Source organism: Heloderma suspectum, chromosome 7 (genome assembly GCF_057233095.1).
Source record: "Heloderma suspectum isolate Gila_16-S chromosome 7, 16-S_ref, whole genome shotgun sequence".
NCBI classification, from domain to species: Eukaryota; Metazoa; Chordata; class Lepidosauria; order Squamata; family Helodermatidae; genus Heloderma; species Heloderma suspectum.
In genome coordinates, this window is record NC_139464.1 from 106,860,363 (window position 1) to 106,877,941 (window position 17,579).

The 17,579-nt window shown below is 39.2% G+C and overlaps 1 protein-coding gene across 2 annotated transcripts in view; it reads left to right on the top strand.

The window, feature by feature from the left end:
• RSBN1L (round spermatid basic protein 1 like) overlaps positions 1 to 17,579 on the top strand; it is a 49,814-nt gene that overhangs the window by 22,600 nt on the left and 9,635 nt on the right. For both annotated transcript variants that reach the window (XM_084811522.1, XM_084811523.1), the window contains 3 exons: positions 3,871 to 4,514; positions 15,442 to 15,579; positions 16,112 to 16,254. In XM_084811522.1, coding sequence (XP_084667648.1) covers positions 3,871 to 4,514; positions 15,442 to 15,579; positions 16,112 to 16,254 — 925 coding nt within the window. The remainder of the gene's footprint in view (positions 1 to 3,870; positions 4,515 to 15,441; positions 15,580 to 16,111; positions 16,255 to 17,579) is intronic.

The following is a 17,579-nucleotide window of genomic DNA, read 5'->3' on the forward strand; positions in this document are numbered from 1 at the left end:
GTGAATAACCTAAAGTTTAAACCAGACAAGATGAGGGTACTTTGGGTTCATTATACTGATGATTTTGGAAGAGGCATTCAACCAATTTTAGATGGGCTTGCAATGAACCTGTAAATCCAAGCTGTGAACCTTGAAGTAACAGGTTCACAGTTTGTGAGTATTCCTGGATCTGGCCATTTTTAATTGAAGTGCAATGATGGCGATGGCCAGGAACGCCTTTAACCAACCACATCAGGTTTGCCAGCAGTGTCCTTTTCCTGGTAAATCAAATCTAGCCTTAGTCATTTCAAAGTTGGATTACTTTAATGAACTCTACATGGGGTTGCCCTTGAAGGCAGTCCGAAAAATTCAGTTGGTTCAGAATACTGCATCCAGATGGACCATGATGGACCATATTAAGCCAATTTTCTGCTAACTTCATTGGCGTCCAATCGCTGTTTCCAGCAGTGATGTGGGTTTTCCAGAAAATTTTGAATTGGAAAAATTTCAAATGAAAATTTGGTTGATTTGTAAAGGGTCATTAGCATAGGAAAATTTTCAGTTTGCATCAGAAAATGTTCTGATGCCCTAGAGCAGGGGTGGGCAACTTGTGGCCCTCCAGTAGTTTTGACCTACCTACACTGGCTAGAGCTGATGGGAGCTATAGGCCAAAAGATTTGGAGAGCCACAAGCTGCCCGCTTCTGCCCTAGGGAGATCTAATTTAGCATGTTTATTTTATTGTATTTAGTAAAGCTTTAAAAAAAGTACCTCCTGTTATTTTTTTTGTCCCATCACAGTACAAGTATTTGATCCGAAATATTAGAGGAAAAAAATTAAAGCACACTTACTGTGATTTAAATGTTATATTATGTAGACATTTTTATTGGAATACCTGTAAAAATGTAAAGACAATAGCATGTACTTCCCTTGCATTGTTTTCAAGGGGGTGTGTGTGGAAATCAAAGGTACTGAAAGCTGTTGACACACTAATTTTAGAAACCAAAAAAATGTCCATGATATGCTGACAACCACTCATCTATTTCAACAGAGTTCACCTCTCTTCCACTGGTGTTGTTGGAGCACTTTCAGTTTCGCTGTCACTGCTTTTTAGTTCCATTTCACTCTGAGACATATATGTATTTCAGTGACATATACATATTCTTCCACATATTTTCTAAGAGTAATCACCAGAAAAATGTTTATTACAACCTTGAAACTGCCAAGCTTCCCTAATATTGTATTTGCAAATGGTATATTCATTTTTATTAATGAACTTATGAAATAGAAAATTTTCCACAGAAAACTAAAGCAGTAGGAAATTTTCCATTTTGGAATATTTTCCACCCCACATCACTGGCTTCTAGTCTCAGTTTTTAAGGTGCTTGCTTTAGCCTTTAATGCCCTAAATGGCCTGGGAGCAGTGTGTGTCAGGAATCATCTCCACCCATATGAACATGCTCAGAACTTGCATTCAGTTACTTCCTTGCTATCCCTTTCTCAAAAGAAGAGTGACTGGTGGGGACAAGAGAAAGGCCTTTTCCATTCTTGTGCCTAAACTATGGAAAAGCCTAAGAGAGGTTAGTCAGGCCCAGTCTTTGCCTGCTTTTAAACAGACTATTAAGACTGTTGTATTGTGGCAGGCATTTTGTAGTTGGGCTTTTGATCAATTTTTTTAGCCTGCTGTTGCTGATACGGTTTTATTATGATGTTTTGTGATGTCTTTACTACTGTTTGTTTTAATTTTTGCGGTAACTTGTTTTTTTTTTAATTTGTAAGCCACATTGAGTTTGGTTTTATCATAGAAAGGCAGTTTATAAATGCCCAAATAAAGAAATAAATATTTCACTTGCAGTTTTGCCTGAGGTGCGCTGTAATGGCCCTGCAGGACTGGCAAAAAAACTATGTTTTACAAGGTTGCACATGTTTAGCAATCAGTACATTCATTCCTATACTGTTACAGTAAATCTTGGGATCAGGCTATAGTGGATTCATCTTTACATAGCGCAGCAATCATAAATCCACCACTGCTCATTAAGTAGAACAGCTGTATAGGAAACTACAGGTACTTCTCAAGACTTGTTTGCGTCATTATAATATATACTAATAGAAATTTCAGTTCTCAGAGCACTGGTTCTTATGTAGCCAAAATGGCACCATTGAGGCACAGTAGGGGGTAGTATTGGCTTTCTTGAAGAGGATACCAAGGTTTGCAGAAGTACAAAAATATTTAAAAGGAAAGCTAAGTGTGGGAGGAGAATTTCAATGGACTGTTGTGGAGGAGGGTATGGTTAAATGACTGGAACGGTGAACAGGAGCACTTCACACTGTAACATTTTGTTACACATTCCACTTGTCAGTAGGAAACGCCCACTTCCATCCCTACCTTCTGGGGTTGGATTTTTTTGGGCATCTATTTTATTTCAACCGTATCTATTTTTTATTACTCAAATTTGTATCGTACTTTTCAACTTGGGTTCTCAAAAGGGTTTACAAAAATAAAACAGGGCACAATCCTATGGGAGTTCACCCTCTGAACCTGGAGGCTTATGAGTACCCAGTGCAGAGCAGGAGGCACGGCAGAAGTGGTTGCTGCCTCCACCATGTCTCCTACTCTGCATTTCAGCTAGATGAGCTTTTTCACTCATCTAGCCAAGGCATCACAAAGGGGGAGGGAAGGAGGCTTGAGAGGCCTCAGGATATGGTGTAAGTTGGCCTTACCAGTACCCTCCACGCTCACAGGAACACCCGCTTTACCTCCTCAATGAGGTTGCTTTTCTGACCTGGGAGAGGCAGCCAGCACAGTTTTCTCCACACTGGCTGGGATGGGGAGGGGGCGGGGAGCTTGGATTCCTGGCTCCAAGGTCAGAGTGGTGTCTCTGACCTTGGATCCAGGAATCCAAAATATCCTATCTCCCCCCCCCCACCCCCGTGAGTTTTTCTAGGGCCATAGGATTGCTACCTCCAATGACTTGGCTAAGTATGTTACCAAGTTTCTCCTTTAGCTTTACCAGTATCAACTCAGGGACTTTAATATATAATTCTTTCAGTATGTCTATGAGCTTGTGTTATATGTGTGTGTGGGGGGTTCTTCAGCTGAAGTGTATCTAAAAAGATGGGAGGTGGATTATCCTGACAGTAACAAGATTAATTGGGATTGGAAGTTATACTTTTCAACAAAGCTCACAAGATTTTTTGTCAGATAGATAAAGTAGTTGCAGAGGTATATGTTGGCCCTTCTGCTCAAACAATTGAGCACAGACAGTAAGGGAGTGGGGCTGATCAAATTTCATGAACAATCTTGAAGTTTAGAATTACTTTTTATTCTAGGAGAAAGAAAAGGCATACAACTTGGAATATTTGACAGAAAATCTGAGCTGTCATTGTTAATTTTCATGACATACTTGCTCTTTGTAGTGGTTCTTTCTGTGAAAGTAGTGAGGCATCTGTATTGACTACACTATAATGTGTGTGTCACAAGTAGAGAGAACTGGGTATTTGTCTTTGCCATATGTATTAAACTCCTCTGTATGTGATGCAATTGAAGAAGTTGAAATTTTAAGTACCAGATTAACTTTGCTTTTGCATCTATTGCTTTAACACACCATATTTATACCACTGATAATTATGATGGTAAACTTAACATCTGTCAAGCAATGAAATAGCTAAGTTTCAATTTCAGCTATGCTATATTCTTAATAAATGATCAAAAATAAAAATAGCATTGCTGCTCTTTAGAGTTTATGTGTAGTGTGTTTAAAGTTATGATATTTTAGATCTTAGCTTGCCTTATGCTAAATCACTTGTGTGTGTTTATAAATCAGTTTTTTATCTTCTTGGTGTATCTCTTCAGAGTTAGGAAAAATAAAACAAATCCTTTCTTCTTTTAATAGGTGTGAAGGAAAAACCAAAAAGCAATTCAGAAGATCTACAGGTTAAAAAAGTAAAGAAGAAAAAGAAAAAGAAACATAAAGAATGCGAAAAAAGGAAGCGTCCAAAAATGTACAGTAAATCTATTCAGACCATCTGCTCAGGATTGCTTTCTGATATTGAGGATCAAGACGCCAAAGGCATAGTTGATAATCACCTTAAGGATTTCAATGGAAAAAATATGGATCCCAAGAAGGACTCTGAGTACAAGATACAAGAGAACAGTGAGTTTCCATTTGTCTCGTTAAAGGAGCCACGGGTTCAAAAAAAACTGAAAAGGTTGGACACGTTGGAGTTCAAACAGTTCATTCATATTGAGCACCAGCCTAATGGAGGTGCTTCAGTTATCCATGCCTACAGTAATGAACTCTCCCACTTGTCTCCTGTGGAGATGGAGAGATTTGCAGAAGAATTTGTAGGTTTGGTTTTTAGTGAAAATGAAAACTGTGCAGCTTACTATGTAATGGGAATTGTTCATGGGGCAGCTACTTACTTACCTGACTTTTTAGACTACTTTTCATTTAATTTTCCCAATTCGCCAGTGAAAATGGAGATTTTGGGAAAGAAAGATATAGAGACAACGACTATGTCAAATTTTCATGCTCAGGTAAGAGGTTATTTTTCATTTTCTAAGAACATCTAATTTCATATTATGTGTACAGTTGTCATCCATTTCTTCTGGATAGATGAAATCTGTTAAATGGGAACATCAAGTAGACTAAAGGAAATACCAAATGCCTTTTTCCTGAGGATAGAATGCTACTTGAGGAATAGAAAGTGTTTTCTGTTATTTATGTTTGTAGTAATTCCCAAACTATGCTGGAACATGTTGGTGTGCTTGATAAATTAAATAAAGGCTCTTGTGAGTCCAAAGTACCCATTCATAGAATAGGTTGCCTGCTGCATCTCTGCATAATTCATTGAGTGGGCTGTGGCTCCTTCCAGTCAGCCTCTTGCTGTGAGTGAGGTAATTCTTCTGTATCCATTGCATTGGGTGTGATGGAATGATCCAATCAGTCCTGAAGCAGAGACAGCAGAATCACCCACCCTCAAAGGAAGCATAACAGTAATTTATGGAGAAACAAAGCAGGTAGGCTCTTCTGAGTATAGATAGCTCCTACACATTCTAAAGATGAACTTTTTAGGGTCTAAGAGTGGGTACCTCGAGTTTTAATTCAGGAAAAACAATATGCCTTGGCTGTCCTAGCATAGGAATATTTTCTGAGCTATTCTCAATCATGTAATAAGGCATAGGAATACACCTGCATATTCTTGATAATATTATTAAAAAGATCAGTATTTTTCATATGTGTTAAGGCTCCAGTCTTATGCATGCTTGTCTGTGACTCAGTCTCATTGAACCCAGTGAGGCCTGCAGCCCAATCTGATGTGTGCATGTTTGAAGCAAGTGTCATAGTAACTGGAGAAAGGAAGAAAAATTAGTTTATACCCTGCTACCTTGAAAATACTAACATAATTCAACATTTCTTTAATGTGAATCACTGTTGGAAAGCTCCATAGCTTATGATTCTAAGTTTTCACATTGAATGTTGTGGATTTCAGAAAACGAAAGGCTTGTAGGGTTGAGACAAGCGTCTTGCCTCTTTTACATGTTAGTGTTTTTCGTTGATTGTTATTTCCATCATTTCCTCAGTTTTTCACTTGAGGCAGAAGTTGGAGGAGTCTGAGACAAAGTAGAAATGAGATAGAAGCTGTGACTGTACAAACTCCTTACCATCATGTTGCAAGAGCAATATGCTTGGCAGATGCCAGATTTCACTCACGGACCATATTCCTGAAGCTGGTGCTGTGTATTTTGCAACATTTGAAAGTACTGTTCCAGTGCTAGGTCCTCAGAGTGTTCCTTGTTTAATAATCCATCCCAGTGCAGCAACAATCCTATTGCTAAGATTGCTACAGTTAATTGGATCTGCAAGACCTGCTACATCTGTAACTTGGCTGTGTAACAGCATTATTTTAAAATACTGCTTTAAAAAGTATTTCATGCATCCCTTTGAAAGAGAATACGGACAGTATCCTATACTGCTGCTGTGCCCTTGCTCTTTTCAGTGTGCCAGCAGTACCTGCCACTAGCACAACACTGAATTACTACTTTGTAAAGGAACTCAGGAAACGAGCAAAAATGCTAGTTTCCGGATCAGGACAGGTCAATGGAATTTCCATCTGCAAACTCTGCCAACCTGTCCTGTTCCGGAAAGAAACATTTCTGCTTGTTTCCAGTTGCTTTAAGAACTGCTAGCTCCCCATTGCTCTAGTGGTGAATCCCTCTGGCATGTGGGCAACATAGGTTTCTGCCCAAAATTTCATAAGAAGTTTTTCAGTTCTCCCCAAACTTCAAATGTTACATTTCAAGCTGCATATGAGGAAAAAGAAACAGAGGGTTCTCCGCCACCCTCCACATATAGAAGTTACTCACGTTTTTCCCCTGGGTCTTCACAACTTTATGTGCTAGTGCTCTGGAACTGAGTTTATAGGAGGCCTGGCCCCTTGGTTGGGGGCCATCAAGGTAGTAGTGATGCCTCAGGAATGGTAGCTGCAACAAAACACATGCTTATTCATTGCCAGTGGTAACTGTAATAGAACAGAAGTTTTAATTCTCTTGATCTCAGTACATATTGCAGTCCATGTTGCATAGATAGTATTTCTAGCTATGTGTTGATAATATCCAACTATTATACTTATACTATATTTTGTAGCTTACGATGTTCTTATTGAGAACAGAACTGTACACTCAGTGCAGTAATTGTTATGTTAGACTTTGGGAGAGATAAAAAGGTGTAAATCTTAACCCTGAAATGTAAGGAAACAACCTCTCATTTTCTTCTTTTAAAGTGAGATGTAAAATAAACAGAGCAGGAATTTATTTTACATATGATAATACTGAATGACAAAGATCTTATGAACCAAGAAGACAATTAGACGTATACTCAAATGAGGCAAGAGCAGTGGCTAATAGGCTTTATCATCTTTACAATAATCAACAGCAATAAACAACTCATGCAAGTTGATTTTTGGAAATTACCATATTCTTTAGGTAAATAATAAGTTTAACCTTGACCAAAGAAGTGCTGGAAACAAAAAGTAAAATCATGTGATCTGAATCAACAAGATGTAACTTGCTTTCAGTTCAGCTGTATTGATTATAACTCATCATAATATAACAGAAAATATCCAGTACATTACAGAAGTAAAAATGGGCAAAGTAAATGTAGATAAAAGAAAATGACTGATTCAGAGCTACCAAACTTACATAGATGATAACATTCCCTAATACTAATTTCCAACTTTTATAGAAGTGTCTTATTAAAAAAAGCACTATTTGATTCATGATGGATTGTGTGTGTGTGTGTGTGATGTGTGCATTTTGTTTACTAATATACAAATAATATTTTCATAGAAAATTTAAAAAATATTTTTAACTAAGTGGCCAGCGGTAGAACAACATACATAATTATATCCTCTCCGACTATAGCATGTTTGGTGGCATGTTTGGATAATATATAAAAAAATTGTTATAATAATGAAATATTTACACAGTTGCAGCAGTAAGACCTGGAACACGTGCAAGTAAAATACCTTTTTTGTGTATCTGCCATGCTTCTCACCCCAAATTTACAATAATACCAAACTTACCAAAATAAAGTAGGTATAAGGTGTAAATCTAGTTGAAAGATGTCATTGGGAAGAAGCAAAATTCCTGAAAATAGTGGCATAGAGCCCAGAAATTCATAGAGAAAAGATGTTGGCAAAACATTTCAGCCCTGTGTGATGCCTAAATAAAAAGTAGAAAATGAAAATTATAATAATGAATCAGTATACAAAGAATTTCAAAAAACTGTATGTCAAAATATAGTTAAATTATCAGTATGGCTCAAACAAAAAGCTAGATTTAAAAAAATACTCTTCAAAATTGGGTTGGAATTACTATATACAATATATTTATTAAAATATTTATATACTACCTTCAGAGGGCTGCAAGATAGTTTACAACCCGGAGGGAGCAATCCTAAGGCCGCTGGTCAGCAGCTAGATGGTGATAGGATATCTGGTTTTCCAGGAACCGACCTTGGAGCCTGTGCTCCAAGGTTGGTTCCCAGAGAATTGACCTTCCCCCACTTCCACACTGCCTCACAGGCAGCGTGGAAAAGCTCCATGCTCCGCGCTCACAATAGGAGTGCGGAGCAGCCAAAATGGGGCATTCGGGGGGGGGGGGGGCGTTCCAGGGCGGGGAGGGCGGAAATGCCTGTACAACACATCCAATGTGTCGTACGGCAGCCTCTTCCCCCGCTCAACCCTCCTGCGGCTAGACAGCCGCAATCTGCTGTCTAGCCGAAAATGTAGGGCAGGAGAAGCGTGGAGCGAATGATCCCCTCCGTGCTTCTCCCACCCTGCATTGGATAGGCGGTTGCCTCCGAGTTCGGAGGTGGCCGCCTATCTACATAGGATTGCGCCCTAAATGTAATACATTTTACTATCATAAAAACCAAGAGCAATAAGATCTTAAACTATCACTTAAAAACAGCAACAAAGGAGAAGGTTTAACAACAATTTAATAACGATTAAAAGCTTGCCTGGGCATCAAAAGAGAACCAGTGTGGTGTAGAGGTTAGAGTGTTGGACTGGGACTGGGGAGATCCAGGTTCTAGCCCCCACTTGGCAGTAAAGCTCACTTGGGTGACTTTCGGCCAGTCACTGACTCTCAGCCTAATCTACCTCACAGGGTTGTTGTGAGGATAAAATGGAGAGGAAAAAGACCGTGTAAGCTTCCTTGGGTTCCTTTCAAGAGGAAAAAGTGTGTGGGATATAAATGTAAAAATAAATAAAAGTTTCAAAGACAGGGCCAGTCACACTTTCCTCGGGAGAGAGTTCTTTGACCAGCATGCTGCCACAGAAAAACCCAGTCTCATGTCACCACCCAGCATCCCTCCCTTGGTATAGAACACAGAGCAGGACTTCTGATGATGGCCTCAATTGATGGGCAGGTTCGTTTGGGATTAGGATGTCCTTCTGATATCCCGGCCTAAGCCATTTAGGGCTTTATAGGTAATGACCAACACCTTGAATTGGGCCCAGAAACAAATGGAAAGCCAATGCAGATGGAACTAGGTTAGTGTAATATGATTGGAGTAGTGAGTGCTACTGTATTTTACACTACTGCAGTTTCTGGACATTCTTCAAGAACAACCCTGTGTACAGCACATTATAATTAATCTGGATGTGACTACGGCATGTATAGCTTTGGACAGATCTGCCTTCTCTGTGAAGGGATGCAACAGGCACAGCAACTGAAGCTGGGCAAAGATACTCAGTCACAGCAACCACCTGGATATCCAGGTGCAGTGCCAAGTTCAGAAGCATCCCCAAGCTGCAAACCTATTCCTGCAGAGGAACTCTATCAGAATAGGCCATATTTCCTGAATTAGCTTAGACTTAAACAGGCATTACCCTGCATCATGTATAGGGCTAAAGTGGGGACTGGACATAATCGAGTACCTCCGGCAAGTACCCCCCTACAGCCCTGGCTACTTTTGAGACAGTCTGTATAGGGGCTTGTAAGCACATTTGTCTGAATGTGCTTTTGTAACACCTGCAATTGAGAACCCTGATAAGGCAGGATTCGCAAGTGCAAGAGTTGTGTAAGCACATGTAACCGAGCACGCTTACAAGCCCCTGTCCAGACATTTGCACTCAACGTGTGAAGGTCTCTGAGGTAGCAGGGTGCACAAGGATACTTGTGGGTGAGGTTTGTGTGCTCACACATGTCCCATCCCCACTTTAGCCCTACACATGATGCAGGTGAACGCCTGCATAGCCTTTTTTTCTACTGACAATACTTCTGCCACTCTGGATTAAGTCTCAGCTTGTTCACTTACATCCAGCCCATTACTGCACTCAGACACTAATTCAGGATTGCCACAGCCTCCTTAGCATTGGTTGAAGAAGATAAACAGAGCTGTGTGTCATTGGCATATTACTGACACCCAACCTCAAAACCCCAGATGACTATCCCAGTAGTTTCATGTAAATCAGAGGTGTATGGGCAACATGTGGCCCTCCAGATGTTTGGGCCTATAACTGCCATCATCCCTCACCGTTGGCTAGGATTGATGGGATTTGTAAGACAAAACATCTGAAAGGCCACAAGTTGCCTATCTCTGATGTTCGGTTATGAACATCTACAACAAACTATGGGTTCTCTTCCTGGGTTGTTCGTGGTTAACAACCCATAGTTAAACCATAGTGCATGGTTCACATATAATGACAAGCCATTATTCAGCAACAACCCATACTTAACCCATATTCTGGGTTCTTATGTCCAAACCATGCCTTAGTGTACTAAGATTCCCCCCCCCCCCCCAACTGTGACTTTCAGCTTGGTATAAACTAGATTAAGATGAGTAGAATAGGTATTGAGAGGATAGCTTTTTATATAATTTTGAGTGCATAACTAATATTGAATTAATAGGATGTATTTGTCTATAGCACAAAGGCCATTACAAAATATAATACTATATGAAATACAGCAATACAAAAATATAAAAAATAACAATACAGAATACCAGTAAAAGCAACCAGACAGTTACACACCTTTACAAAAGGTCTGTAACAGATCATCTCCTTTACAGTCCACTGCAGACATCTTTTAAAAATTGTGACAGATTTTCTGTGCTTCTACTGCAAAAGTAGTGACCTTATGTACTGGAATTACTATAATCTGCCAACAAGTTACAGATAATGTCAGCTGAGGCCCATCCTGCTCTTATTTTCTAAAAATCTCCCAGAAAGTGAGCCCAAGGTTCTTTATACAGGGGACAATATAACAGGTAATACACTACATCTTCTGCTTCTCTAGTACCACAGATACACAACTGCTGTGCATGTGGGATCCCTTTTTATTTTCCTTCCAAATGTGCAGAGGGCATTGTTTGAAAGCAAAGGGCAGGAAATGCCTTTCTAAGGGCAACAAAAGTAAACTCCTGGAGGCACTGCTGAAAGTATTGGCCTCTCTTAAACAAACTGAACCATGGGTAAAATGCCTGAAATTTGCTGGGGCATACATTTTCATGGCAATCTACCTCAAAGATTCTGTCTCTGATGACTGTTTGTCGTTATGAGCTAACATGGTCTGATCCTCTCCAAAATAAAACTGTGACAATGATAGCCAGTAATGGGGCCATCTGTCTTTGGCAAGTTGTTCCACAAAACATTGTTTTGCTAGATCTCCTTCCATAGTATTCAGCAATCTGTTGCCATACCAAATAGATGCCTTAAGGGTTCTGGACTTAATGGATGGGAGTCCAACTTCCAGTCCAGCAAGGCAGAATGAACCCCTGGAGGGAGTGCCAACAGTTCCTTCAGAAACCCATTCTGGATGGTCTTGACTACAGAGTCCTGTCCCTGCCCCCATATCTCAGCCCCGTAAAAGGGTTGAATGAATATCTTGGCTGTATAGCTTTTCAGTGTAGGACCTACCAAGAGCCCCCTTTAAGCCTCCCAAAAGGTAAAATTACTTTGCTGTTGTCCAAGGTGAGAGTCTGGCTTCCTCTATATGAGATTTCCAGAGGAGAAACATTGCTTAGTCATGCACCGTTTATGAAAAGACTACCTTTGTTTTGGCATAATTTATAACCAAATTCTTCAGGCTACAAATCTTGCCTAGCTTGTTTAGAAGCTTCCTTAGATCTACTTGGGTGGTGGATAGAAGCACTATATCATCAGCATACATCTGGATCTTTCTATTTCCAGTTTCTGGGGGGAAACAATCCATAGAACTTAAATCAGATACTAGGTTATTCACATAGAAGTTGAACAGGAAGGGAGCCAGTAAGCAGCCCCGCCCAATGTAAACCCTCTGAGAGAAATCCTGACAAACCAATAAGCACTCTTAGATCAGTATAAGAATAAAGTTTCTGTCCGAATCAGAAACAACAAGCATTATCTATATTAGCGCGTGACAATTTTCCCCATAAATGATCTATTGAATCAAATGGTGAGGTAAAGTCCACAAAGACTAATAACTAATATTTAGGAGATGTTCAGATGTAACCGAATACCATAATTTAGTGCTGGAACCTCAAGTTTGTGTATTTTTTATTCCCATTGTTTGTAGTGATTAGTATCCTCCAACCCTGGATTTTAGAACCTCATCATTTTAGTGTTTCATCTGAAGAAGTAAGCTATATGATTTCAGTTTCCCTGCAACCAGGGTCAAACTGGTAGGCCTCACAAACTACTTTCCTAGAAGGAATTGTTCACCCTTTCTCACACCGGTGGTTAACTGCAAGGATGTGTTAAGAAAAGGAACTAAATTCAGGATCATGTTTGCTCTGCGTTAATCTTCTATATACCTCCACCATAATTGACTGTTATATAAATAGCACTCATATACACTTTGTGTTTACCTGCATGCCTCATGCTATTCAAATACATGAGGTATGTCATATGCTAGATTATTTTATTTATTTTTAGCCTAGTCTTCAGCTGACAAGGCACCAAGAGTGGCTTACGTTCAGTCAATGAAACAAGACAGTCTTTTCCCACAGGTTTACAATCTAAAAGACACAACACAAAAGGAAAAAGGGGTGGGGAGGGAAGAGGGAGGAAAGCAAACTCAGGTATCAATTCTTAACAGCTAAAAATCTTGTAATGACCAGCTGAAATGGAAATGGTTCAGGATGAGGAGGAGCCCAATGGAGATAGTCTTTCAGTACAGCTGATGAATGGGCCTCCTTCCCATCTCTGCTGCAGCCTAATGGTTTTTTTTCAATATTTATGTCAAGTTGGAGATGGAATACAGCTGGAATTGTTTTTCTTTTTCATATAATGTAGAGTAACCAGATGAAATGGGGTCAGAGGTTAGGTTCTTGCCTGTAACCACTCCATACATGCCCCATCACCCATAAACATACTTACAATGCAAGTTGGCACATTCATATTGAGCCAACAATGTGATGTGGCTGCAAAAAAGGTAAATGCTCCTTTAGGCTGCATTAATAGAAGCATAGTTTTCAAATCCTGGGAAGTACTAGTTCCCCTTTACTCATCACTGGTTAGGCCTCATCTGGAGTACTGTGTCCAGTTCTGGGCACCACATTTTAAGAAGGATACAGACAAACTGGAGAAGGTTCAGAGGAGGGTTACAAAGATGATCAGGGGACTGGAAACAAAGCCCTATGAAGAGAGACTGAAAGAACTGGGCATGTTTAGCTTTGAGAAGAGAAGACTGAGGGGAGATATGATAACGCTCTTCAAGTACTTGAAAGGTTGTCACAGAGAAGAAGGCCAGGATCTCTTCTCGAACATCCCAGAATGCAGGACACGGAATCATGAGCTCAAGTTACAGGAAGCCAGATTCCGGCTGAACATCAGGAAAACCTTCCTGACTGTGAGAGCAATACGACAATGGAACCAATGACGTAGGGAGGTGGTGGGCTCTCCCACACTGGAGGCCTTCAAGACGAGGCTGGACATCCATCTGTCAGGGATGCTCTGACTTGGATTCCTGCATTGAGCAGGGGGTTGGACTTGATGGCCTTGTAGGCCCCTTCCAACCCTACTATTCTATGATTCTATATTTTGAGCAATCAGAGGCCTGTGCAGATGTACTGCTTACATGATAACTCTCCACATGAATTGGATGAGTCGCTTGGTGTTTCTTATATGACTTGGGACAAATGTTTTATCATCGCTGCTGTTGAATGTGTTTAGGGCCCTGCTGCATGCTTTTAAGGAGTTTGTTTATGTAACTGTGCGTACATGTATAAAAGTGGCATTTGCTTGAAGAAAAAGCATAGTTTGTTACCTATGTCTGCATTCCCACAATATGTATTCTTTTTGAGAAAATATTAAGACCTGCTGTTATAAAACAGCCTTCCCCAACTTGGTGCCCTCCAGATGTTTTTGATTTCAATTCCCATGAGCCCCAGCCAATGCTCAGGAGTGCTTGGATGGCTAGAAATGCCTTTTCTAGTCTAAATGGTTATTGCTTACATGTCAATACTGTGTTTTTATTTCACTATAGATATATGATTTGCCATAACTAGTTGTAGACTGTAATCCCTAACACACTTCAAATTGTTAACCAACTTCAGCTAAACATTTTCAAATAGATTCATCTACCTAAATCATGTTTGTTTAAATATATATGGGCAAATATAGGGCTGCAAGATTTAATTGGTGGATTAGCAAGCTAAAGCTGGCTGTAGGAGTTTGTGTGGAAGAAACCTGTTTACATACACTCAACAGTTATATGAATTTGAGAGAAGTGTATTGTTCTGATGACATTTAGACAGTCACTACATTTTTGTCTGTTTGGAACAGAATAGATAGTTGTGGGGTATGCGTACATGTAGTAAAGCTGGAGATGAGATAAGCAAAGGGGGGAAAAACGAAGGGAGACATACTTATAAACCTGGCCCTAAGGCTGTTAAAAAATTCAGGTGTCTAGGAATTTGCTGACTCATTTAAAACAAACAATACAGAAGCATCGGGTAGTATTTATACGCTTGAATACAGTGCCATCCCTGATCACAGGTAAATTTAAAGATGAGTGCTGCTGTCTCAGCTGTAATTTTTTTTCGGTAGATAGGAAGGGAAGTATGTAAAAATCCTAGGGTGTACATCGGGTAGAGCAGGAAATGTGAGTGTATATCCTGGTAAATTGAGAGAACCATTTAATAGATTGATATGCCTACTCATGTTGATTCAATATCCTTGTATTATGTTCAGTTTCTTTCTCAATATTGTAACAACTTGATCTCATTGTTCAGTACACCACCTGGAAAAATCTGCGACTTTGACTTAACATAGAGTTTGCAAAATTGCATTTACTGCCTTTTGTTCCAAACAGGAATATGATGAACTTTTAGTTTATATTAATCAATTTTTCTTACTCACTAGCTCCAGCCCTCTCTAGTCTTGTAATCAAACTTATTAATATTCTAGGAGATATTAAGCAGATTATCATTTCAAATAAGACAAAGTATTATGTGGTATGAATAGTAGCTCTTGTCTTTTTGTGAATAATTGTGCCTCATAACATGAAATACTTAGTCGATCCCTCTGCTTCTGTTACATATGTACCTGAAGAGAGAATTGAAGGTCAAATATTTTTCCATTCTCTCTTTCAGTTTAGTCGCATTATTGTTAAAATACAACGATTTTATACACACAAGGTGTTATTTTTACAGTTTTCTGTGTAGCCACCTTTTCATACATGCCACTTTTGCTTAACTTTCATCTTCTGATGTATTTGTGTACTTCTTTACATTGAGTATGTCCTCTTATTTAAGTATGCATTGAAGCGGCAAACTAGTATTACACTTGCCATAAACCATCTGGTTATAATTTCAGATTTTCCATGTGTAGAGTACTGTGAAGAATGTAATGTAATTACCAAGTATTGTCTGTGTTTCAGAAAAAATAGCATATTTCTGTAAGTGTAAATTGTTTTGTAAATTATTCTTAGTATAAAGTAACTCACACTTGTGTACTTTAATATGGCTTGCTTTCAGGTAAAAAGAACATATTCCCATGGTACATACAGAGCTGGCCCAATGAGACAAATCAGCTTGGTTGGAGCAGTGGATGAGGAAGTGGGGGACTACTTTCCAGAGTTCCTTGATATGCTGGAAGACTCACCTTTCTTAAAAGTAAGAAGGAAAGTGAACAGGGAAGAAGTGTTGGTTTTCATTTCAAGTAAAATCATACATGGTTGTAGACATTAATACCAAAATCTGAGTAGATGGCCAGAAACTGGTAAATGACCAGGAACAAGGAGACAAGTAAATGTATTCCTGCAGCTTGTAATCTACATTCATATTTCAAGGGCCAGTTCACGTTCTTCATGTTTGAGGCCATTAATTTCAGATTAAAATTGCAACCCAGTGCACATTTTCAAGGAATAGTGGAAGCATTGAAATTCTTAGGCTTAAGTGCGGTGTGCTAGATTTCAGCGTGTCACTTGTAGAAATAGGCATCTTTGAGGTACCCGTGAATTTGTTTTGAAAATGTTAATAATGTAGAAGTTACATTGTGGCCCTCTACGATCTGATGAAATTGCTCATCCCTATTTTAGAGTCGAATACACGCTGTTTTGAAATTCTAACAGGAAGACTTTTCATTTCTTGAAATAACTAACATATCTAAAGTGGTGGTGTTTAAAAAATAACTATTTTTTCGTAGTGTACTTTGCCATGGGGGACACTTTCTAGTCTGAAACTAGAGAGTCGAAAAGATAGTGATGATGGCCCCATCATGTGGGTACGTCCAGGAGAACAGATGATCCCTGTGGCAGACATGCCAAAGTCACCTTTCAAAAGAAAAAGGTATGTTGAAACATCTGGCTTCATTAAATACTTACTTCAATTATTTGATTCCCTACTCTTTTAGTCTGAAAACATCCAGAGCAGCTCCAGTTACAACAACAATTACAACAATTTATTTATTACATTTCTACACTGTCTATCAGCTGAAGCTCTGGTGGGTGGTATAGAAATGTAATAAATAAAACAGCAAAATCAATAAACAACATTTTAAAAAGTTTAAACCAGTATAACAGCCAAGATTCTCATCATAAACAAATAAACAACCTGGGTAAATAAAAATAAATCTTCACCTGGAACCAAAAAAGGTATGTAACTCCAAGCCTCGCTTGGGATAGATTGCAACAGTTTGGGCACCACAATCAAAAAGGCCCTGTCCCCAGTCACCATCTACCTTGCCTTCAAATACAGATGGACTTTAAAGAAGAGCTTCTGATCTTGATCTTAATCCTCAGGTAGGTTCATGTGGAAGAAGGTGGGCCTTAAGGTACCACATTAAGGTTTTTGTCCTAATCCTCCTTTTGCTTTTCCCTACTCCCCTTAGAAATGCCTCTTCGTCCTTTCTAAAGGATCAAGACACATCCTTTGTTTTTAAGGTCTTCATTTGATGAGGTTTGTTTTGAATAGATGTTCAGTATCAGGCTCATTGGAGCACATTTCTGTGTGTTTGGTTCTTACAGTGAAATTACTGACTGGATTGGAGTGTTTCTGATTCAGCCAGTATTAATAATATCTGAAGCGATGCACATTAGGCACTTGTGAAAGCAAGAAGCAGCACTTCTTCCCATTTATTATTATTATAAATATTTTATATACTGCCCTCCAATCATATTCTCAGGGCAGCCTACAAATAAATTGCAAATACAAAAAAAGAGAGAGGGAGTACGTGCTTGCAGAGAGGTGGGGTGGCAACTAGTTCACTGTCAGTGGCTGCTATCACCTTTTCAAAGTAACAGAGAACCCACATTTCTCTTTCTTAGGATGTATATGTGAGTAGAGGGAGTAGGAAAGACTGTAAACAGAAAAGATGTCCAAGGTGCAAGCGGGGGTAGTTATTTTTTGTGTGCAGCAGAAAGCAGATGAGTAATATTTATCTATTTTTAAAAGAATATAAACCCTGCTTTTCCCCTCCAAAAAATGAGTTGCTCAAAGCAACATATAAAATATAAAAAGCATAAAAGCAATAACCAATAATCAAAACACATTTGCAACAAGCTACAAGCAACAGCAGAGAACAACACACAAACCCCAAACTAGCTGTCGGGAAAATTAAACAGCACAGTCGAATAATTTGTTTAAAGACAAATGTCCCATTGTTTGCAGAACAC